The sequence below is a fragment of the Ceratina calcarata genome, unplaced genomic scaffold, assembly GCF_001652005.2.
Source record: "Ceratina calcarata isolate Rehan_Ccalc_2016 unplaced genomic scaffold, ASM165200v1 scaffold171, whole genome shotgun sequence".
Taxonomy (NCBI): Eukaryota; Metazoa; Arthropoda; class Insecta; order Hymenoptera; family Apidae; genus Ceratina; species Ceratina calcarata.
Genome location: NW_017138459.1, coordinates 218,064 through 242,546, shown reverse-complemented (window position 1 = coordinate 242,546; position 24,483 = coordinate 218,064). Strand labels below are relative to the sequence as shown.

Genomic DNA, 24,483 nt, shown 5'->3' with positions numbered 1-24,483 from the left:
TAATTGGATATTTATTTATTAATTTAGAACAGTTTTATCAAAATATCAAAAATATAATATGGAAATGAAATAAAAGTACATACGTACATACGTATGCAAGCATATAATATTAGTAAATTAAATTAGTATTTCGTCTCTACAAATCAATGTGCAGGTCAAAATTTTCATACAAGTCTACCGTATGAGACCTGAAGTTACAAATTAAGAATACGACATCTAACAAATATTTTATCTTTTCTTTTCATCAACAATTTTCTTTAGTGACTAATTGCTTTTTCTCATTAAAATGGTCATTACATTTATGGTTTCTGTGATGATTGGCAAAAGTTCTTCATTATGTCTTCAACTTCTCGTTTTCGTACGACATTTCCCATCTTCATTTTGCTTTTAAAAGTCGTCCATTCCTTTTTATAGCCTACAACGAGCGTAATAACTGACTGTTACTATTTGTATAATTTCAAACATGTATCATTATTTCAGCTTATAGCCAGAACAATCTTAAATCAAAGTTATTATAAATCATCTTAAGAAGGGGAATTTTGTTAATGTTTCTTGTCTTACCTATTTTAAATCTCCTTTCTTGTCCTCTTGAAAGACAACGTCTTGAAAATAAGGAACTGTGGGTAATTTTCTGCTACTTTTCGAGTCAAACATTGTCAAATTTTCAAGTACTCGTCCATTGGACATGAAGAATTGTGATTTTTCCTCATTTCCCGATTTTTTCCTCTTTATCATAGATGTAATGAAATCTTTGAAAGTTTTGTTTCTATTCAGTTTTTTTGTATGTATATCACCATGTAATTTCTTTACTGAACATTTGTCCTCCTTATTCACAAAAAATATTCTTTCTAACATGTTCCTTTTAGTATTTTTCTTTTGTTTTGAAATACAGGAATCTTGTGCGTCCGAACGATTTTGTGAATCAACTTGAAGTATACTAGAATTAAACGATGAACAAAAGTCGAGGAATCTTTGTTGTTCGTTATTTCCATTTATTCCTAACAATAAACCCTCACGTTTCATTTGTATCGACTCGGTATCAACAAATTTTTGTTGTTCATTGATTTTGGAGCCATTTTCTTTTTCACATTTACAAGATTCCGTGTATTTTATGTCTCTAATATTACTACACTTTTGAAGCAAAATATTTTTGTTCCCGTTAACGTAAATAGACGCATTTTTAACAAATTTTGATTTAGTGTTTTGTTCCTGCTTAAAATCCTGTAAGGATAATTTATCCATCGTCACATCTAAAATTGTACTTCTTGTCCCAGTTTTTTCTATTTCATCAGAAGCTTTAGACTTTGTAACACATGAATAGTCTGAATTTAGATAGAATTCATCGTTTCTCCTGTAATATGTTGTTAAAAACTCATCGTCTGCTTTGCAAACTTCGTTTGTCCCTTCCAAAGACGCGATCAATTTCTTCACGAAGTTCTGAGATTTTCGCGTTAGGTGTTCCTTTCTTTGTTCACAATTGTCCTTTTTGCAGTCCACGAAACTGTATGTTTTATATTTATTCTCAAGGGAGACAGAATTCTTCTGCGATCTTTCCTCGTCTAAAATGTCTGACGTTGACCTCGAACGAAAATGTCTTAATTTCACTGACATTTTTTACTACAATTTTTATTTTGTAACGGGATTATTTATTTAATTTACTACTTAGATTCTTGGTCTATCATTCAGAGATTGTGTCTATGACGACGTTTGGAACTGTAATACCAGTAACTAGTTCAATATTTCTTAATTTCTTGGATAGTAAGCATCCCGAAGGTCAAACACGCGAGTTTACGTTTAGAAATAGATTTTATTTACAATTACTTGAATCGCTTCGATGTATGATGTAGCGTTTCTCCGATTTCATAAAATCGAAGCTAAAACTGAATGGTTCTTTCATAAATTTATTTATTGATTTAGAGGATATCAGAAATCAAACAATAGTTATTGTACTAATAGTCTACTATAGTATACTTTTTAATGATAAATTTGTAAATTGTCGACCACGGTTCTGTTTTGAAGACAAAGAAAAGGAAAGAATTGTATAATTAATTATTCATACCTAATCTTATCGTCGCACGTGAGTTACATTAAAAATACTCGATGACAATTTCAAGCACGGATTAACAAGTCAACGCACAAACTCTCACCTTGTGCCTATTAACGATACTTTATCTGTTCACTGTTATAAAAATATAATTGATATTTATCCACTTGATTTTAATCTAAACTTCTGTCATTTTAATTATTTGTTACAATACTTATTATTGCTTAGCGTTCCCTGTCGTAGTGACTATTGAGTGCGACACTACACTGCTCCACTTTTTTCGTTAATAATTTTATTAATAACAATTGGTGGAAATAGTGGAAGAGGAATTTTTGACTTAGAATTTCGCCTTCCTTCATATGGAAAGATGTGTATAGTGGGATACTTCTTACAGATTCTATTAATTTTAATTTATAAATAGTAGGAAAAATAAATAAAATGTTTTTAGTTCATGATCTTGTTTCTTTCTTTTATTTCTTTTGTGTCCCAAATACAGATTATTGTTATAATTATCGTAGAATTTCCTTTAATTTTAAACAGGAATAATAGTATGACAAGTTCTGTTCAAGAAATACATTTTAATTGCAAAGTAATTTAGCACTGTCAAAAGTTCCAAGTACTAAAATAGAATAATCGTAAGAACACGTTACTTCGTACAGTAACGGATAAAACTTTCTCTCGTTTTACATCGTATAAGTACAAAGATTATCCACTGCAAAGCAAATAAGTCAGTATTGTACAATCAACCATCGCTCCCATTTTAACATACCATTCATTTGCGCAATTAGACTCGAGATTCTGATGCTTTCATCAAGCCATTCAACAGTTACAAAAAATGATGAAAATAATTATACTAAATTTCAATAAAAGTATCGGTAAGTACTTAACACGTGAAAGTTTCAAGAGTATCTATACAAACGTCTACAAGAAAATTACTCTCAGAATTAGTGTTTATAAATTTCATCAGCTAATCTCTATTCATGATTATTTATTTCTAAATAACAAATAGAAATGTTTACTGATTAATCATTTGCTCAAATCGCCATGTAAAATATACGTCTCATTGATAACATTAGTAAATTGTGCACTTAGCGAACAATACCATGTTTTATCGAACACGTATGTATGTATATTATTATACTATATAAACACCTTTACACTTTTCACGAAATCATCCATTTGTATTCGGCCCTCGCTAGACGTAAATCATCTAAATAAAATATACGTGTATTAACAAAGCTGTGAATTTTTTATATACAGTTAATCTCACTTTTCACAGATTCAGATTGCTTACACAATCGTAAAAACGTTTGCAACCAGATACGCGATAATTCCTAAACCTACTATTTTAATTTTGCGCTTCTTCATGCAGAATGATGCTACTTAATTAATAATACTGATATGTAAATAGTTCAAGTACAGTAAATATGATCGTAATATAAGAAATTACTGTAACTAGAAGAAAGTAATTTGCAATACGAGTTTCCCATATAAAACTTCATTTTAAAAAATATTTGCAAACATTTTTAGATAAGAAGTACATTCATTTGCTCAAATCGCCATGTAAAATATACGTCTCATTGATAACATTAGTAAATTGTGCACTTAGCGAACAATACCATGTTTTATCGAACACGTATGTATGTATATTATTATACTATATAAACACCTTTACACTTTTCACGAAATCATCCATTTGTATTCGGCCCTCGCTAGACGTAAATCATCTAAATAAAATATACGTGTATTAACAAAGCTGTGAATTTTTTATATACAGTTAATCTCACTTTTCACAGATTCAGATTGCTTACACAATCGTAAAAACGTTTGCAACCAGATACGCGATAATTCCTAAACCTACTATTTTAATTTTGCGCTTCTTCATGCAGAATGATGCTACTTAATTAATAATACTGATATGTAAATAGTTCAAGTACAGTAAATATGATCGTAATATAAGAAATTACTGTAACTAGAAGAAAGTAATTTGCAATACGAGTTTCCCATATAAAACTTCATTTTAAAAAATATTTGCAAACATTTTTAGATAAGAAGTACACAACTCGAGAATATAATTAAATATAATAATATCATATTAATTAAATCATATACTGGACATAAATTATTATATATTAGAATATCACGAATCACTTCGGTCAACTACACACGCAATTTTAAAACAACATTGGTTTCGAAGAACAAACCGAGTTTAAAAATTGTAATCGCTGAGTATATTTGTACATAAAATACTGGATATTCTGTGTAATCTGCTTCGAACCTTTAGCCACTTTTGCAATATTCAATATCTTAATTCGTATTTACAAAATATGAAGGAAACTAGAAAATTTAAATACTGTTTAGAAGGTATCAAAGCAGATACTAGAATATCCATCATTTTGAAAACACATTGACTGCAAAAATTATTTTTTCTACTGCAGTAATTTCTAATCTGATTCTGCATTTCGTTTCCACATTTTGTTTTTGACAATATGAAAATATCTACTCAAGAATGTTGTGAGATTCGATATGAATTAAATTTAATAAAATTAAGTAAAATCTGATCATAATGTATTTAATTAAAAAATAATTCTCAAACCCGTCGCTCTTCGTATTTATTTAATAAAAAAGACAGTTGGTCCTACGTTTTGTATACCTTACCAAGGAACAGAGTATGTTTGCCCAATGAAAGACTTCCGACCGATAGACCTGTTAAACGTCGAAGACGAGATATCTGCTTCAAAATCATTCAAAGTGTCCAACTCGGACCAAGTGTAGTCCGTTGTCGAGTACTCGGAACTCATCGCAGACTTGTCAGACTTATCTGAATACCCGGAATCGAACACTATGGTCTCGTCGATTCTGAACAGCTTCCTGGAAATGCTGGTCCTCTTAAGAGTGGAATCCGAAGCGGATTGTCCTGAGCTATCGAATTTTCTCTCGCTGATCGGACTTACGCACGGCGACTGAGACTCGCTGGACAGTCTGGATATTATACTCAGGAGGGAACTGGACCGAGGTAGCTTGCACCTGGGTACGGGTATCCAGTAAACGGAATCGTCCTCCTCAACAGTTTGTTCGTCGTGAATGGTCAAGTCACTGCAATCGAAACTTTGGTTTTCATTGTCTATTACGTTAGATGATCTTGGCTCGGAGTCGCTTTCCGTATCTTTGGGAGAGGCTGACGTGAGGAAGGATTTGTCTTCTGATTCGCTGGAACTATCCTCCTCGATAATGGAATACTTTTTCACTACATTTTCCTTGGTTTTGTTCATTTCAGACTTCTCGAGGGCATCCACTAGCTTCTTCACGAAGTTCTGCTTACCGGCAGGATCGACCAGATTGTCGTTATGCCGAGGCACGATAGATTTATTTATCTTTGCCGACAATGTTTCAATAATTTCTTGGACCAGACTCTTTTCGCGAATGGTCTTCTTACTCTTCACCACGTTCTCTAGATCCGTAGATTTCTTCCTTGAGTTCAGGAACTTGGTACACGGCGACTGCGTTTCTGAGGTAAACTTCTTCTCCCGAAGATCGTGATTCTGGGACTTCTGATGATCGGATCTCTTTTCTTGAGAAATAACATTCTCAAGTCCGGTGTAATTGGACCTCTGGACTTGAAGAGGCGCAAAGTTCTTTTCAAACTTTGACTTTCTTTCTTGAACAATCGAATTGTTGTAAGTTCTGTCCGCCTCAGAATTCTTCTTCTTCTCCTGGAAAAGCTTGAACGATTGATCTTCTACAGAGTTCTGTGACTCTATCTTCTTTACAATCTTGCGCACCATAGACGGAGACCTAAGCGTCCGAGGTGACTCGTCCTTCTCAAACAGAATCGGGTCAATAGATCGGATGTTATTTTCGAATAACCAATTAGATTTTCTTGGTTTCGTTTCCTCCTTATTCTCATATGAACTGTTCCTGCAGGGGGATATCCTACTAAGAGAAGCCCGAGAAGAATTTTCACTTCTCAAAGTGCTTACAGATTTCTCCATGAAACTGTCCGATCGGTCCATGGTGGTATCAAACGTAGAATCAAACTTGAAACTGTTTTCGAAGATGGATGATTTCTCGAGGATGTTTGGCGAAAGCGTTTTCTTCGCGTTAGGGTAATCCTCGATGATGGTCGACGAGAAGAGATTAACTGGCGAGCACTTCGGTGTGGAAGTGGTGCGAATCTTGAAGTTCGTTTTAATATCTGGTGTTCTCAATGGCGTCACCATTTCTGCGATACGTGAATGGATCTTTGTAGGAGTCTCCTGATTCATTTTTTTAGGTATCTCTTCGGTCTTCCTGGGAATCTGGGTATAGTTCTTCTTAGGAGTTGCAATACTACTCTTTGAAAGCACTCCGTTGTTATCCTTTTTAAGAGTTTCATCTTCCTTCTTTGTATCATTGTTGCCCTTTTTCGCAGAGTCAGCGGACTTTTTTACGAGATAGGTCTTGTACTTGGTCTCTTCCGTCGGCTCTTTTGGACGTTCCAAAATCTCGATCTTCGGCTCGATAGGCAACACGATATTTATATTTTCTATCTTTTTCGAGGGTGACATCCTGGGAAACGTTAGGCTTTTGTTCAGTAGCAGGATCCTCGCTACGGGAACTTTTGTGTTCAAAACATTATCTTTTGATAACGAGCATTTCTGCGGAGATTTCTTTTGGTTGGCTTCCGATTTTTGTTCACCCATAGTTTTTGTGGTTTCCGGTGTCTTCACATCGTTTTTGAACTTTGGACTCGGTTTTTGATTGTCCGGTTTCGTCTCATCGTTCTTAAGTTTTGGACTCGGTTTTTTATTGTCCAGTGTCGTCGCATCGTTCTTGAGGTTTGGGCTCGGTTTTTGGTAGCCCGTTGGGAACGTGACTGAAATTATATGTTTGACCATGTTAATATCTCTATAATATCTTAATTAAATACCAGATAAGCAATTTTTGAGAAACGGAAACTAATTAAAAACAGTTATTTGAAATTTAATATTTTTTAATCCGATAATGTATCCAGAAAATGCAGTTTTGCAAAATTACACAAAGCATAACTTTTGCGACGTCAATCTCAAGAAATAAAATTGGTCAGGTGGTCAATAAAGGAGGATTTTTCGAAATTTCACTTCCGATAGTGGAAATGGGGTAAAATGTGTTTTTTTTTATTTTGCAATATCAAATAGATTTTGGTGCTAAAATACCATCTTATGAAAGTATTATAAAACAGTTTGTGCATATTTCAAAATTACATTCTTAAAAGGGTAGGATAGAATGAAATATATGTTTAGGAATTTCGAAGCTTCAAAAACCTATTAAACAATAAATACGATCAATATTAAAAAAATTAAATTTCTGAGTTACTAGATTGAATTTTCATAAGTACCTGATGGTATGCACGATGTCGATTTGAGAGTAACGCTGGTCGGAAGCACAGAATATCTCCATGCCGGTGGACGATACCCAATCGGCGTCATATTCCTTATTTTCGGTGGACTTGTGCGTTTGTTCAGATACCATTCTGGGATTGAAAGCTTCTGAAGAGATTTCTGAACTTTCAATTCAGCTTCAGTCAGTTTCCTTTCCTGCTGAGACGAAATAAAAATGTATTTCAATTGTTGAATGAAACTCGAGAAAAGAAAAATTTTTATAAGTTCGAACATTATTTTTAATTATTCAAATAATAATTTCATTCGCGGGAGAACTATATAGGGTCTACAGAGAGTGAAAAGGAAGCATATAAAGTGGATTTCGCGGTTGGACAGGGGATCCCGAACTGTATAGTTGGGGAGGAGGGGAAGGAAGAAATACGGAACAGGAAAGCGCTAATGAGAGCAGCACGAGGAGAGAGGCAGGACATCGAGGAAGAAGTTAATGATAGAGGGAATAAAGGAGTTGGAGAAGGAAAACAGAAGATTAGGGATAAATAAAAAGGGAAAAGTGAAAATGGCGGATAGGATGGAGGAAGAGGATAAAGGCCGTTGATAGAACTTGATAGAAACCACTAGAGAAATGTAGAGGCTGTGATAGAATACCAGCTTGTAGTATATTCTAAGATGTGTCAGAATGAACTGCAGTTTAAATAAATAATTTACAAAAAAATTGCATTTTAATATACCCGTCAAAAAGTCGGATTTCAGTAAAAAAGTGTATATGATCAACGTCCATAAACCTAGTGTTAAAGGAACTTTTACTTTCTACGTGAGCATGCATATTTTAAAGTCGATAATTGGTTGAAATGAGAAACTGTGAAGACATAACAAGCAAACTACCGTAACTCTACATTTGTGTACGTTCCATGTCAAGGTCAATACTCTAAACGCTATCCTATCATTAATATTTCTAAATCGCTACCATGTAGATGTTATTATATAAGCTCCAATTATTTTTATATATTATTATTGAATATTCGTGCATTAAATATTCACTAATCTAATTGATTTAGAGTTACAAAAAATATTATCGACGTTTTCAATATTTAAAACTCGCGGTTTTTTAAAACGAACACTTTATCAAAATTAAATGAATAAAATAATTGAAGCAATCACTTACAGGTGAGAACAACATGTTGTTTCTAATCCACGTCACCGGCGAAGCCATTTCCAATTGCAATTACAATCACCACAAGATTGAATTAAAAATTCAATTTGAACAAAATGTCGAACGCGTTTGACTCTATTCGTCGGCGATTGAACGGGCACATTCGCGTGTTTGCGAACTATCACGTCACGCAATCAAGTTCGAAACGTAAATGAAATAGAATTCGTACAGAAACATAGATTCTTCGCCAACTGTTCTGAACACTTTGTCACAAATGGCCTGTCAACCCCTGCGAGCCTCCTAATATAGCCGCGGTTCAACCCTCCCCTACTACTAGGGTAAATGGAAGGGGATGAGGAGCACCAGTGCCGCGTTGGTTGCAGCAGGATTCGACTATATGTATAAGGACAATTACAGTTAAATAAATAGTGGGATAAAAAATTTAAATAAAGGAATGCGCAACATTTTCTTGCATTCATTAATTACACAATGAGCGCAATGCGTATAAACATATTTTGAGGATCAATGATTTTCCTCTTTATTTGAAAATAAAGGCTAAAAGTAATGTTGTCATTATATTGCGTAACAAGTGCATTTCAATTAACATCTACTGTAAATGTAAAAAATAAGGTGCAAGAGGACGCATTCTTACACGAATGTCCTTAATCAAATATGAAATCATAATTAAATTATTATCTAATATCTCAATTATGAATTACGTATTTAATATTAGTGAAGAATTCAATGTACATATTATTAAACAGAAGATTATTGTAAGAATAAATACAAGTATTTATTTGTTTTAATTGTTAAATATTTAATCAATTGTAACTGTCATTACAATTGTCACTACAGTTATTATTCCACAGTTATCATAACAATTATTATTCCATAATTACCATTACAGTTATTATTATAATCATTGTCAGGTATTATACATTACAAAAATCAATATTTTATTCAAATACTTTTTCAAAGATGCGTAGTTCAAAATTTTTTGAAAGATAAAAAATATTACCCGTACATTGTATTTGCAACAAGCTTCGCGTTGAGGTACCGATACCTGAACGCAAGGGATTTCGTAGGTTCTCCAGGCGGATAGAGTGTAATTATTGTACCCGAGGATGAGGATTACACTGTCCGCCGGGGTTGTATTTTAAGTCTAAGAGGCTAATTCTACCGGGCCGGACTTCCCAACTTTATTGCACTTCAGCATTTAGACAGCTGGATTTGGAGGTGTTTAAGAGTGCAGTGGTTCTCATAATTATTGAAATGTGAAATTAAATATGAATTTGTTAAAAAAAACTATAATTATACTCTCTTATATTACAAATTATTTCGTATTATATATTCCTATATATTAAAATAATTAGAAACAATTTTTTTCTTTATAATTATCGAAACGATTACTGCATACCGAAATAATTACAAATTCTCGCCTCCAGAGGATATGCAAATTACAGTCGTTAGTACTAGATTCTAACGATTCAATATTTGCTTGACATACTAACTACAAGTACGCTTGATGCGAGTGTCTACTTTAAAAAGCACCATGTAAAATGAAATATACTGAAAACGCTGCTTGGTATATTTAGAAGTAAAAGTTTATAGCTGATGTAAAACCAATCGCTCGGAAAATGTTCATATTGCGGGACGCGAAGAAAGTAATTATAGGCAGGGAAAGACCCGACTGTGCAACGAGGATAATCCACGGTCACCTCTAAACCGTCCCTGCCTGTACTAAAACAGATAATACAGGCTGTAATAAATCTTCAAATGGCTAAATTTTACCTGCTTAGCTCGGCGGAGGTCCACGAATTTCACTCTAGGTACTCATTTACAGTCCCTTTCGTCAAAAATAATATTTAACTATCGTGCACGAACAACATATATTTGCACATTTATATTAATTTGCATATTATAAATTAATATACAAAAGTCCGCTTCATTACTGAATCGCATGCCTCTTAAATATAGATAAGAATAGATTGACAGATTAAATGTTAATTGCACCGTGTGCCTAGTTTCAACATGTTGCATCTGCATTCTGCATACACACATATAGTCTTATGCAACGTCGTTTAAGTTTGGCCGTGAAATATGCTAACAAACGAAACCGGTTGGGATATTTACGATGATTAGATGAGATTCGAAGAGTTTGTATGAAAAAGATTGCAGGAAACATTGACCTGATTTTATAGAGTCAAGGGTAGTAAATTTTATGTACACAGAAATTAGTAGCCGTGTCTTTTATGGCAAAAGATAAATAGCTTGGGGGAAACATATGTATTTTATTAGTATAAGCGTTCGTCTTCGATTTTTAGAGGCAGGTCAAACCTCATCGTATTTCAATATAAATGTTTGCATTACCATTGTATTACATACCTATCGAAAGATAGTACCTTTATGGATCTTAGACACTGTTGATTTAGTTTGATCTGTGCATAAGAGTGGTTTTTCAATATGAAGAAACGAAAATTCATTTTCGCTATGTTATATTGTACGAGTTGCAAAACGGTCTAAATATTAGAAGTGTAACAAAAAACGTTCCGATTGTATATGTATTTGGACTGTACCCCTGCTTTCCAAGAAGTAAAAAAATGATTTGTTCGATTTAAAAGTAATGATTTTGATTTGGACGATCAACTTTGATCTAATCGATCTTGTAATTTATACGAAAGAGTCCACCTGCTTGTAAAAAGAATCAGATGAAATAGGGGTGACTCACTGAAAAAATTTTACCACAAAATTTAAATGATGTGAATGAAATAATATTTTATTTCAATAAAGGCATGAACTTTTGCACTGATCCATTATTGCCTTATCATGCATTATTTGTTATTTTAATGCACTTTCATTTGCAATTATTACTAATTGAAGCAAACGGTTAGACGTTTGAGTTCCAGGGTACAGACTCTCAACGCCTTTCTCTATACTCGCGGCGAATTAAAATCGAGAAAGTGACGACATATCCAACGTACGTAAAGTGTAGTAAGTACTTTCGTTGAGGAACACACCGTGGTGATTCCTCCACAGAGCATGGAGAATTCGTACCGTTAACCAATGGAGGGAGATTTCGAAGTGGGGAGTTCACCTTAGTTAGATTGTGTGGTCTCGATTTACCAAGAGTCTCGTTCACCACGTCCTCGTGGTGCATCCGTTTCATTTTAAAATCAGCCAAATAACTCGTTCCTAAAAAATATTCTCTTAGTCGTAAAGAAAGTTGTTAGAAACTATTTTAAATTAATTTATAATGCTGTGACAACCGAGTCCGATCTGCTAGTGCCGTTGACGAAATCTATAACGGGATAGCTGAAACAGAAGGTGAAGGAGAAAGGCTTTCAAATGCGCTCCAGGTAAAGGTTTTATTACCTCCGTCAGTGATCGGTGGCTACTTGCACCTGCGTCGCTACAGTACCAGTGTTTAATATTACAGTGCATCTAATATTGCAGTGTTTATGTGAAATAATTGAAATGTATTAAATTTATGAAAACTTAATTTATAGAAGTATCTATATGTACATCAAGTAATTTTTTGAATAGTTTCAAAGAAAAGACAGGAATGTATTTCTTTTAATTTTAAATTTTAAACATGCCGTGATCGTAAATTAGTTTTGAATTTCAAACGTGTCTAATATATGAATACAGGAAGTCGAAGAAAAAGTTTCATAATGTTCATGTTTTCTTGTAACAAACATATAATTACTGAACCTTTTCTGCAAATTAAGAGAGTAGGCCACCAATTACGAGAAACGAAAGTGAAAGCGGATTTCCTTTTTAATGATCATGCAAGCAGTGCAATATTAAAGAAATACGACGGTGTAAAAGATAAAGACTTCAAAAATCAATGGATCTTACAAAATTCTCTTCATTGCAATATAACATGCATATTTAATACTAATATTAATTACTTTCCTTTTTTATTTTAATATTTTTAATTATCTCCTTGAGTTTCCTTCTTTAAGTATTTACTTAACATTCTTTATTTAGTATAATTACCTAATAAACTTTGTATTATTTTTCATCAGAATGAATCAACAAGTACAATTCGCCTTGATACGTCAACTTTCACGTACAAAGGACAATCTTCGAAGAGGTTTATGTTCAGGTACTTAGACAAATGACAAATGATCGCTTTCCTACGTTCATGAAATTAATGAGATATGTTATAGATTAAAGGTGCTTATGATATTTCTAACATAATATGCTAGTTTATAAATACTTCTGAAGCACGATTCTATACTGACAATGAATGATTTCCTCAAATAAACGCCTAGCTACTTGATCACCTTCATTTTGAATTCGAGACGCATTCGATTTCCAATGGTCAACCGTCGCGTCTGCATTGCATGTCGTAGGTGCAGTGGCTTCGACAAGAGATTGCACGGTCGACCATGATGCAATTCAAGCGCGGTCCTACGAGGAAATACCGGGGCCGAAACCGATACCAATTTTAGGGAATACCTGGCGGCTGTTCCCGGTGATCGGCCAGTATCAAATATCAGATACCGCCAAAGTGTCGCAAATGTTTTATGACGAATACGGGAAGATCGTACGTTTAACTGGTTTGATAGGTCGACCGGATTTATTGTTCGTTTACGATGCTGACGAGATCGAGAAGATCTACAGGCAGGAGGGACCGACGCCGTTCAGGCCGTCGATGCCGTGCCTCGTGCACTACAAGAGCGTCGCCAGGAAGGAGTTCTTCGGGGACTTACCAGGCGTCGTCGGAGTGTAACTATAATTATACACATATGACTAGCATTCCTTGTCGCGGCCTAGCCTGCGATATTTTTAAAACAAAGAGAAATACGTTTTACCCCATTTCCATCCTCAGGAGTGGAATTTCATCATTCATTTTTACGATTCAATAAATTCAAAAATCTTTTATTCAGTCATTAATTTTTAGAAAATGATAGGAAATTTTTATTTAACTTCTTAAATCAATACACTTTGCAAATTCTTTTTATACTTCATATCCTTCAAGTCATGTGTATACATATAGAATCATGGTTCTAAATAGTTTTCATGACTCATCAATAAACACAAATAGGCGAACGATGGTACAGAAATTTTGTAAAATTCATCTTCACCTTGGCATGGTGAAACGACTTCAAAATGTTCCTCGACCTTGAGATCAATCATTAACGAGTTAACATCGTATGTGTGTGTACATTTCTCTGCAGTCACGGCGAACTATGGCGAGAATTTCGTACGAGAGTACAGAAACCTGTTCTGCAACCCCAAACAGTTAGGAAATATATAACACCCATCGAGACGGTCACCTCTGACTTTATAAAAAGGTGATTATCTTCGACAATCTTTTTTTAGAACTTGTCAACCTTTGGACTTCTCCCACAAGAATTTTTCTATTAAAGATGTGCCTCTTAATTTACTTTTTTCAAGATTATTTTTATCTCTACAGCTCATAAAAATAATCCGCATTAAACGCACCTGTATGGAATGTAGAGAAATTATATAAGATTATGAAACGTGTGAATTTTATTTTTAGAATCCAGGAGATCAAAAGAGAAGATGATGAACTTCCCGGGGATTTTGATAATGAAATACATAAATGGGCTCTAGAGTGTTGGTATAGATACTACAACTTTTTAATTTTCGAATTTTAAAGAACAATCAAACGTTAAGCGACAATATTTTGTTTACTTGTACAGGTATAGGTCGCGTCGCTCTGGACGTGCGATTAGGGTGCTTAGAGGGTAATCTGGCTCCGGATTCGGAACCCCAAAAGATTATAGACGCGGCGAAATTCGCTTTGAGAAACGTGGCCGAACTTGAATTAAAAGCTCCTTACTGGAGATACGTACCTACTCCGCTTTGGTCGCGATACGTCCGAAACATGGATTTTTTTGTCGAGTTAGTGTAATTTTCCATTTTAATAAAATCATATTCAAACCTATCACACTTAGAGATTCGAACTAATAGAACATTTTCATTAATCTATCTTTTTATATAGATTTAAATACATTTTAATGTTCATAAAGTGAATAATAATAATCTGATATACATATACATAAATGTTCTATGTCACAGAGTTTGCATGAAGTACATCGATGCAGCAGTTGAGAGACTGAAAACCAAGAAGACGGTGGATGAGTCCGATTTATCTCTCGTCGAAAGAATTTTAGCTAAGGAAACCAATCCCAAAATGGCTTACATACTTGCGTTAGATCTGATCTTAGTTGGAATAGACACAGTGCGTAATCAAGATAATACTCTTGCTCTTTTATATTGTGTTCTAACAATTCCTATATTATACTTTAATAATACGCCAATTATTTTATATCCTAATTTAATTACGGGCATTATATTACAGATTTCTATGGCTGTTTGCTCGATATTGTATCAATTAGCTACTAGGCTTGAAGAACAGGAGAAGATTTATCAGGAACTCGTAGAAATTCTACCTGATCCGTCTGTACCTCTCACGACAAGTCATCTAGATAAAGCTGTTTATATGAAAGCGTTCATTCGTGAAGTTTTTCGGTAAAATTAATTTATTTATGGTATTTGGTAATTAGAATCAGATTGGAAGCAGATTTGCAGCAGATTAGCTGCAGGATGTTTTCTTTTTCTTCATAAATATTTTCTTTAGAGTCTATTCCACGGTCATTGGTAACGGTAGGACGTTGCAACAAGATGCTATCATTTGTGGATACAAAGTACCGAAGGGAGTAAGTAGCTTTTAACGAGAGTTCACTTTTAAACAGCATTCTTTTCTCATTCATTCGTTACTGTATTAACATAGGTACAAGTGGTGTTTCCAACTGTGGTCACAGGAAATATGGAAGAATATGTAACAGATGCAAAGACATTTAAGCCGATGAGGTGGCTCAAACAATCGTCGAACGAAACCTTGCATCCGTTCGCATCGCTTCCTTATGGGTATGGTGCACGCATGTGTTTAGGTAGAAGATTCGCTGACTTAGAAATGCAAGTTTTATTGGCTAAGGTATGTGTACAATATTCTCGAAGCACAATTATTTATTTATATTTTATGCAAAATATTTGTTCAATCACATGTTTTGTAAATTAACATTATGAATTATTTAAATATATTCTAATATAAAATGCTCGATAGGCTCAGCCTACGTGTATTGTAAAATAATTTTAATTTTGATTGATTTTCAGTTGATAAGATCTTACAAATTGGAGTACCATCACAAACCATTGAAATACAATGTCACGTTCATGTACGCTCCACATGGAGAGCTCAAATTCAAAGTACTACCGAGATAGCTATTAAGCAATTAATACAAATACAAACGAATAAACTGTCTGCCTAAATGAATAATTTATTTGTACATTTATTGTTTTGTTTACTACAATCGAACGTATGAATTTGAAGACCACTATCTATCGATGAACGTCAAATTCAATGGTCCTTTCGGCGTGTACATGGGATTAATGTAATAATCCAGCTTCTCATGATGATATTCTATTCTGTAACGTTGTAAAATCTGCAACGAAAAAAGTTATTTCTGTATTTTTTCTTTGTAAATTGAAATTTGCATGTGTAAGAATGAAGTGCATACAAATATACGATATCATATATAAATGTGTATGAAATAATATGAAATTGAATATCAATACTTGAACAATGAAAAATACACGTATTCAGATTTCATTGTTCAAACTCGTTTACAAAAATTTATCCTACGTACATACTACTTAATCTTACAGAAGTATATGTATAATGTTAAATGTCGTATATGTATAAATATAAATAAATTATTATTACTACTTTAAATATGTAATGTATAATGTAATTTTCCTATGACTAGTCCGTATTTTTTGTAAAAATCCCAAAATCCCAGGTATCTTCTACCTTCCAATCGGCTGTCATATTTCCTACTTCGAGGGAAAAAAGTGCCTGCAATATAACCCGAGGACGAGTATTTGGAATTATGTGTCTATTACCGCTGCAGAAAGCTATTTTTTTTAGTGTTACCGTCAGGCCGTAATATGACGAAAACGTGACGAAAATTTATTGCGGAAGTACCGTTCTTCCAGCTTAGTGGACAGCATCTATTATCTCACTTCTAATCTTAGTGTATTTTAACTATTTCGATTACATTTTCTTCAAATTGAAATAATTTTCCTTTGAATAAACGTGTGAAATGAATATTTATACTACAGCATAGGTAAGCTTTTACATTTGTTATTCTGTTTTATAATAGCAATCTCGAATTTTCACAGCAGCCTTTCAATAAATCCTAATAAAACATTACTCATATCTAACAACTAGACGAGTCTGACATCACGAAAGGTATTAATAAGAGGTTTCTTGTTAGGAATTTAAATACCGGCAAGAGTGATGAAATCGTGAGAAAATTAATATTACCTAGCCAGGATTATAACGTTCTCCCTAATGCTCTTCAATGATGCAAGTTGTAATGAATATTCTGTTGCGAAGTTTTATTTAACGTTTCTCTAATCTCGTTTACATATTCACAGAATTAAAACGAAAAATTTATGTGCAAAGAAATTAATCCAGATTCCGTTAGCTAAAGTATTTTTTATCGATATCATTGCAAGTAATTGTAAACCCAGTGTAAGAAAAAAGCATTTTAATCAATACGCTTAGAAGATTTGTTAATAATATTAACGAATCATGCTATAATTGATAAAAAAAAAGGACAGAACCTTGTAAGTATTCTACATGTTTCGTACTACCCGGTAAAGCAATCGCAGAAGCAGTAGAGGAATAATAATAACTGAGCAGGTATACCGTGACCGTGTCGTGTAATGAAAGAGAGAGGACGGATAAGGCGTTTATTGTCTCTGGGCACCCACTGTGACCATTCGCATACTAACGGAATACCTGTTTAGTCAAAGTTAAGCAGCAAGCCTAAAGCAGTTATAAAACTATACGATCTTTTCTATTTACTCATATCGTGATCACGTATACGTTTCACTTTCATAGAATAATTGGAAGATTTCTGTGCCAACTATAAAGTTTAAGGTCACCCATTTTTATCGCTTCTAAACAAAATTTGCATAAAATTAATTCAGTATAATACAATATGTAAAAATACAGTATGATTTTGAATTGAGAATAAAATTCTCTAAATTATAATTGCAAATCGAGAAGAGAAGCAAATGGAATAATAAAGTCCTAGTTAGAATTCTGAGCCTTGAAATTGATTAGGTATGATGTTGCTTAAAACATAGATAATTACCTTACTGATGACGATTAGCATTTCGAGCTCAGCGAAACGTCGACCGAGACACATTCTTCTCCCGTAGCCAAACGGAAGAGATGCGAAGCTATGACGCACGCCGTCGCCGTCGCTTTGCAACCACCTTTCCGGAAGGAACTCGTTGCTGCGTGGAAAATACTTGTCTAAATTACTAATCACGTAGTGCTGGAAAACCACTTGCACCTATCCATTGTAAACAAAGACATATGAGCCATTTTAATATAATAGCTATAACAAAAACAAAAAGTTGAAAATAATGAAAGATTATATTTATCACTTACACCTTTAGGCACGAGGTATCCTTTAACAATTGTGTCTTTGGTCATGCATCGTCCATTCCCGATGACAACCGGATACATCCTAATAAGAGCAACTTTTAAATAATACTTTTACGATTTCTATATAATAAAATTTACTGAAGTTTTTATGTATTTCTTTATAATACAAGACAAGAAAGTATATTTTGTTATTTTTACTGTTACATACATCTCCGGATCAATAGATCCTGATAAGCCATGAAATTAGGATACACCATTCAGATTAAAATCTCAGGCTTAACACGTAAAAAACTTCAACGAGAACTTCAACAGTCGAGATTAAACGATAAAGCTTAAGCGAACCTTAAGGTTTCTTTAATACAAGACTTCAAGTATTTCAGCTTATCCAGGTGACGCCCCTCGAGCTGCATCTGCTCGCTCGGAATCACGCTGCATACTTCTTCGTACACGAGATCCTGCTTGTCAGGATGTAATGCTAATTGATACAGTGTCGACGCGACCGCGCTTGAAGTCTGAAAGTGAAAGTATTCATTTAATACGTTATATGAATTGGCTCACGAGGTTTAGAATTAGTACCGGTTTTCTTCTAATCTTTTATCCATTTACGTTACATTTTTTAATAAGTCTATAAATATTCTTTAGTTGAATAAATGTATATATAATGGTACATATAATTGTAAACAAGTCTTTGATATAATTACTTAAGGTTTAAAATTTATTATTCTGTCTTTAAATTTAATAGAAATATTTACCGTGTCGATTCCGACTAAAAACAAATCAAGGGACAGTATTGTAGCCAATTTGGTATCATTTTCTAGCGCCAATACTCTTTCCAGAAGCGATGGCTCTTTGTCACGGTTTCCCGTTTCCTTTATCCTAGACAGAGCTGCCCCTGTATATTTGGACGTAGTACTAGAAATCGAAATAATATTTCTGAATAAAATTATTCCACAAATCCGAATAATTTAGTGTTATACATGAGAATTACATTTCTACAGAAAAAATTAAAAATACTGAGTTTGAAATAAAGAAAATGATTTTTCTGCTCGATTCACCTAACAATGGTATCGAGAGCGTTCACGTATTGAATCCACGTAGGCGTGTTGAACAATTTCCAGAACGGTATCTTCAGTTCGAGTACACCTACGTTCTTGAAGAACGTTGTGACCGCGTCGATTAATTGCTGAGTTTCTACATTCGCGTCGTCGTCTAAACAACCGAGGCGAACGTCTAGCGCTACACGCGCGATTGCTGTAAGAGAAAATTGCGCGAGCATTAATCCGGAGAACGTTTTTAAGGATTGTTCCATTAAGCGTTTCAACAATTTCCACAATTAGGCAACGAATCGAATCTATCGAATATATAATTATTGAGAATTCGGGACAGCTTTCACTTTTTACCAACAAAGAAGCAAACAGCTGATTAATAAAATTGCAACTTAGAATACATTATTGTACTAAGTATGTCAAGTACTGTTATTAATACTACAGCAGGTGTGCGGTGACCTTTAAAAAAATGATTGCTATGTCACAACTTTATCGCTTATAAATTTTGTACGCTATCGAACATTTCTTGCTAGTTAATAATTCATATGAGATTTGAATACACAGGAAAACTTTAAGATTATGGTTATCAATGCAATAATAGACGCTTCTATGTATTTTTCCTAATCGCTCAATACGTTTTCAAATTTTGCTATCTCTTTTTTATTGAAATCTATAGACTTTGTGGTACTGCTAATAGTAACTGATATATAACAACTATAAAAAGAATTTATGACATTCCCGTCCCATATTTTTAAATAAAGAAATAATTTTTTATTCTACTAATGGAATTTCTGAAACCGTAGATTATTTTTATTACTTACATTCCAGGGACCATTTGTGAACCTCGTTCAGAAAGTCATTAGGCACTTCGTTCTTCTCATCCCGTATTTTTTTAATTCTAGAAAACCGCAAAGATTAGAAGAAAGGTACATAAATGTCGTTATCAGACTTTGGATTTCAGGAATTCAAAGAAAAATTGATTGTACAGAAAATAACGTGAATATATGTAGCGCAAACTGTAAGAAACATAAAAGACAGATATTAATACGTATCATTATTTTTAAAGAATAATGTCAATTTGGATTTCACTTTTAATTTCAAATAAAAAATATTTTAATTTGTATAAAAATCCGCAGTCTGATCGTTCTAGATAAAACCAGAGAGATATAATATGCATTATGCAGGAATATCACCCTCATATGCGATAAGTAATACAATCTGTTGCGCAAACTCTATTCGCAATGTATAGAGAAGGCCGCCCGTGGGAAATCAGAAGAATATAGGGAATGAGTGAAAGGTATGAGCACACGTCTTAAGACAAGATATTTAAGATGATCGTTTGTCGGCGTACCTTTGAAGGAATGCCAAACTCGCCTCCTCGATCGCGCTAACGTACATTCTGGCCGTTCGCGGTTGCAGCATAACTTGCTGCACTTTGCTACGAAAATTGTACCAGTCCTCGCCATGCCTACGCACAAACATTCATTTAATTTTCTCAACTTTTACCTGCAATTCTCATCTCTTCTCTTTTAATAATTTTCACCTATATTATACTTATGTAATTACGTAAAAATTGTCTTATCTTTGATATGAAAAAATAAAAGGCTTTATCAATTCAGAGTTTACGTGATTAAAGATAGAGAAATAAAATCGTGAATTTACATTACATTTTTTCATAAATCCGATCTGTAGCAATTCTATGCAATTTTGTATTATGCTCACTAATCTCTCTAATACATAGCAAAAATTGATTTGTTAAGTGTGGTATTAAAAGTTATTCAATCTTGACATGTATACGATTATTTATGGACATCACTATAAAAAATGCAAAACAATCAGAGCAACGTCTCGTTAGTGTGCGGAAGTAATTAAAAATTAATACATGCAAGTGGTACAAAATTTGAAGTCAGTAGAATATGAGGAAAGGAGGGCGTGCGATAAACATGCAATTGCAGCCGAAGTTGTCATTCGGGAAGCGATCGAGTAACGTGCACCAATATCCGATTGTGCAACCACTGCTCACTTTCTAGTGATCTAATTGTAAGTTCTAACCAATTTAGTTAGCGAAATAACGTGCATAGCGTGTATAACGCAACGCACCCCCGTATGGATAAAACATCCAGGAACCAGTTTCCTATTTTTTCAATAGAAGAATTGCCGACACGCGAATAAGCGTGCGAGTCGGCATTGCGTTTGTGCAATCTTTTGCGCAATCTATTTGTATGTTTTTTTATAATTAGATTTTGGATAATTTATTTTTTTACAAAATTGTAACAATAAGATTTTTCAGCTATTCTATCAAGGTCAATACTAATAAAAGGACAATGCTAATTATTAATAAAATGTAATTTATATAAGATTTTGAAGAAATCGTTAGATCGATTTTTGTTTGTAAAAATAAATGATAAAACAAATCGGGTTAGTGAAATGAATAAACTAATATTTATGAATAACAATCAGATGTTCAAGTATTCTATTTTTATCATTCACTGACGGCTGATGATGCTGTAGCATGTACCTACGTTATAACTTGAGTAAATATTTGCTACTTCAATGACTTGTTAAACGAACGGGTTAAGCAATACCGCTAAAATATTGATAATTTCAATATTTGTCCGTTAAACTTCTTAGCACAGCATGCAAATACTATGACTCATACGTGAAAGCAAACACAACGTACTGTTCGTTCAATTTCTATTATGCAGCTTTTCAGTTTTACATAACAATATATGAGTATTCTGTTATTCGTAAATTATACTGTACAAATACATTAAGCGATACAGGAAATACGGAAACGATCCCAAGTCGAAAAATAAATGTTGAACTTATTGTTAGATACAAAAGTTATTTAGAAACTGGTTCAATTTCAACCGATTATTCCTTGACCCATGTCCAATGTTAATAATAAATTATTTATTAGAAATAAGAACGAAACTGCTATTCTATTAATATATTCCTTCTGTTGTTTCCCGTTTCCTTTATCCTAGACAGAGCTGCCCCTGTATATTTGGACGTAGTACTAGAAATCGAAATAATATTTCTGAATAAAATTATTCCACAAATCCGAATAATTTAGTGTTATACATGAGAATTACATTTCTACAGAAAAAATTAAAAATACTGAGTTTGAAATAAAGAAAATGATTTTTCTGCTCGATTCACCTAACAATGGTATCGAGAGCGTTCACGTATTGAATCCACGTAGGCGTGTTGAACAATTTCCAGAACGGTATCTTCAGTTCGAGTACACCTACGTTCTTGAAGAACGTTGTGACCGCGTCGATTAATTGCTGAGTTTCTACATTCGCGTCGTCGTCTAAACAACCGAGGCGAACGTCTAGCGCTACACGCGCGATTGCTGTAAGAGAAAATTGCGCGAGCATTAATCCGGAGAACGTTTTTAAGGATTGTTCCATTAAGCGTTTCAACAATTTCCACAATTAGGCAACGAATCGAATCTATCGAATATATAATTATTGAGAATTCGGGACAGCTTTCACTTTTTACCAACAAAGAAGCAAACAGCTGATTAATAAAATTGCAACTTAGAATACATTATTGTACTAAGTATGTCAAGTACTGTTATTAATACTACAGCAGGTGTGCGGTGACCTTTAAAAAAATGATTGCTATGTCACAACTTTATCGCTTATAAATTTTGTACGCTATCGAACATTTCTTGCTAGTTAATAATTCATATGAGATTTGAATACACAGGAAAACTTTAAGATTATGGTTATCAATGCAATAATAGACGCTTCTATGTATTTTTCCTAATCGCTCAATACGTTTTCAAATTTTGCTATCTCTTTTTTATTGAAATCTATAGACTTTGTGGTACTGCTAATAGTAACTGATATATAACAACTATAAAAAGAATTTATGACATTCCCGTCCCATATTTTTAAATAAAGAAATAATTTTTTATTCTACTAATGGAATTTCTGAAACCGTAGATTATTTTTATTACTTACATTCCAGGGACCATTTGTGAACCTCGTTCAGAAAGTCATTAGGCACTTCGTTCTTCTCATCCCGTATTTTTTTAATTCTAGAAAACCGCAAAGATTAGAAGAAAGGTACATAAATGTCGTTATCAGACTTTGGATTTCAGGAATTCAAAGAAAAATTGATTGTACAGAAAATAACGTGAATATATGTAGCGCAAACTGTAAGAAACATAAAAGACAGATATTAATACGTATCATTATTTTTAAAGAATAATGTCAATTTGGATTTCACTTTTAATTTCAAATAAAAAATATTTTAATTTGTATAAAAATCCGCAGTCTGATCGTTCTAGATAAAACCAGAGAGATATAATATGCATTATGCAGGAATATCACCCTCATATGCGATAAGTAATACAATCTGTTGCGCAAACTCTATTCGCAATGTATAGAGAAGGCCGCCCGTGGGAAATCAGAAGAATATAGGGAATGAGTGAAAGGTATGAGCACACGTCTTAAGACAAGATATTTAAGATGATCGTTTGTCGGCGTACCTTTGAAGGAATGCCAAACTCGCCTCCTCGATCGCGCTAACGTACATTCTGGCCGTTCGCGGTGTTAATTATTAAATAATCTGGACAACAAATTGGGTCAGCGAAATTTATTCGATTACCACCTAGCAAAGCACTTTTAATAAACGAAATTACTTATTTATTACTTATGTAAGAATGTCCAAACGTTTTCAGCTAAAGTAAAATGATGTTAGACATAATTTTCTTTGTGCAACGAGCATTGGTTCGTGAAAACCGCGATAGCCCTTTCAACTAAAGTGAAACCGTTGAAATAATCGTTTCGTGCTCTCATTTCTATACCTTCGGAGAACTCATTGTGTGAACTATCGCTTCGTCTATGAAATCTGTATCATTTCTTTGTTATACTGATTTGTGATCTCTAGATTGCGGTTTTGTATGCAAAATAAAATGTTCTTAATATCAATTTTAAAAATGACATGTAAGAGGAATTTTTTTTTATTCTCTAAATATTATGATGTGCATTTTGCTGTTGACATTATACATACTTTTATAAACTATGTATACTGTTCGCGTTTTCTGCGTAACTCGTAAAATTAATGATGTATTTACAGCTCTTAATTCTTTATACAATTGCTCAAAAAAGTCGACAGATAATACCGCCGGACTTTCTACTTTGCACTCTTTCAGTTCTATGTCAAAGTGATGAACAAAAGAATAGCTCTTCATTGCGAACATAAAAAATGTTCTAACGTTTCACTATTTTGTTGAATAAATGAAAGTTAACAAAAGATTGCGATAGTTTCACTTTCAATTACTGCTAAATTTGTTATTTAGCGCGTTTAACACGTGTGTACTAAACAAAAGAAAATCTGTGCCACTTTAGCATGTTCCTCAAAGC

General features: G+C 33.6%; 4 protein-coding genes across 7 annotated transcripts in view; 1 reads left to right on the top strand and 3 right to left on the bottom strand.

The window, feature by feature from the left end:
* Positions 1-561: 561 nt before the first annotated feature.
* On the bottom strand, positions 562-1,611 carry LOC113463845 (uncharacterized). Its single transcript, XM_026810731.1, has one exon. The coding sequence runs from the start codon at positions 1,609-1,611 to the stop codon at positions 562-564; it is 1,050 nt and encodes a 349-aa protein (XP_026666532.1).
* Positions 1,612-3,594: 1,983 nt separating this feature from the next.
* On the bottom strand, positions 3,595-8,836 carry LOC108632779 (uncharacterized). Of its 2 annotated transcripts, none has more exons than XM_018037570.2 (3): positions 8,567-8,836; positions 7,401-7,602; positions 3,595-6,899 (listed from the first exon to the last, which is right to left on the bottom strand). In XM_018037570.2, exons 1-3 carry the CDS (start codon positions 8,612-8,614, stop codon positions 4,699-4,701), a joined length of 2,451 nt encoding a protein of 816 aa, XP_017893059.1. In that variant the 5' UTR covers positions 8,615-8,836; the 3' UTR covers positions 3,595-4,698. The 2 variants fall into 2 exon arrangements, with proteins under 2 accessions (XP_017893059.1, XP_017893060.1); XM_018037571.2 differs by having other exon boundaries at positions 7,401-7,599.
* A 2,444-nt stretch (positions 8,837-11,280) lies between these two features.
* On the top strand, positions 11,281-15,849 carry Cyp301a1 (Probable cytochrome P450 301a1, mitochondrial). Of its 2 annotated transcripts, none has more exons than XM_018037549.2 (11): positions 11,281-11,910; positions 12,583-12,662; positions 12,913-13,288; positions 13,741-13,857; positions 14,067-14,143; positions 14,230-14,431; positions 14,609-14,771; positions 14,892-15,061; positions 15,171-15,249; positions 15,324-15,527; positions 15,707-15,849. In XM_018037549.2, the coding sequence occupies exons 1-11, from the start codon at positions 11,900-11,902 to the stop codon at positions 15,812-15,814; spliced, it is 1,587 nt and encodes a 528-aa protein (XP_017893038.1). In that variant the 5' UTR covers positions 11,281-11,899; the 3' UTR covers positions 15,815-15,849. The 2 variants fall into 2 exon arrangements, with proteins under 2 accessions (XP_017893038.1, XP_017893039.1); XM_018037550.2 differs by lacking the exon at positions 11,281-11,910 and adding an exon at positions 11,956-12,030 and having other exon boundaries at positions 15,707-15,814.
* Positions 15,501-24,483, bottom strand: part of LOC108632773 (putative cytochrome P450 301a1, mitochondrial) — a 12,920-nt gene continuing 3,937 nt past the window's right edge. For both annotated transcript variants that reach the window (XM_018037551.2, XM_026810706.1), the window contains exons 3-10: positions 20,454-20,570; positions 19,924-20,000; positions 19,112-19,307; positions 18,809-18,968; positions 18,399-18,568; positions 18,060-18,138; positions 17,758-17,961; positions 15,501-16,035 (exon numbers count right to left, since the gene is read on the bottom strand). In XM_018037551.2, coding sequence (XP_017893040.1) covers positions 15,928-16,035; positions 17,758-17,961; positions 18,060-18,138; positions 18,399-18,568; positions 18,809-18,968; positions 19,112-19,307; positions 19,924-20,000; positions 20,454-20,570 — 1,111 coding nt within the window. In that variant the 3' untranslated portion in view covers positions 15,501-15,927. The remainder of the gene's footprint in view (positions 16,036-17,757; positions 17,962-18,059; positions 18,139-18,398; positions 18,569-18,808; positions 18,969-19,111; positions 19,308-19,923; positions 20,001-20,453; positions 20,571-24,483) is intronic.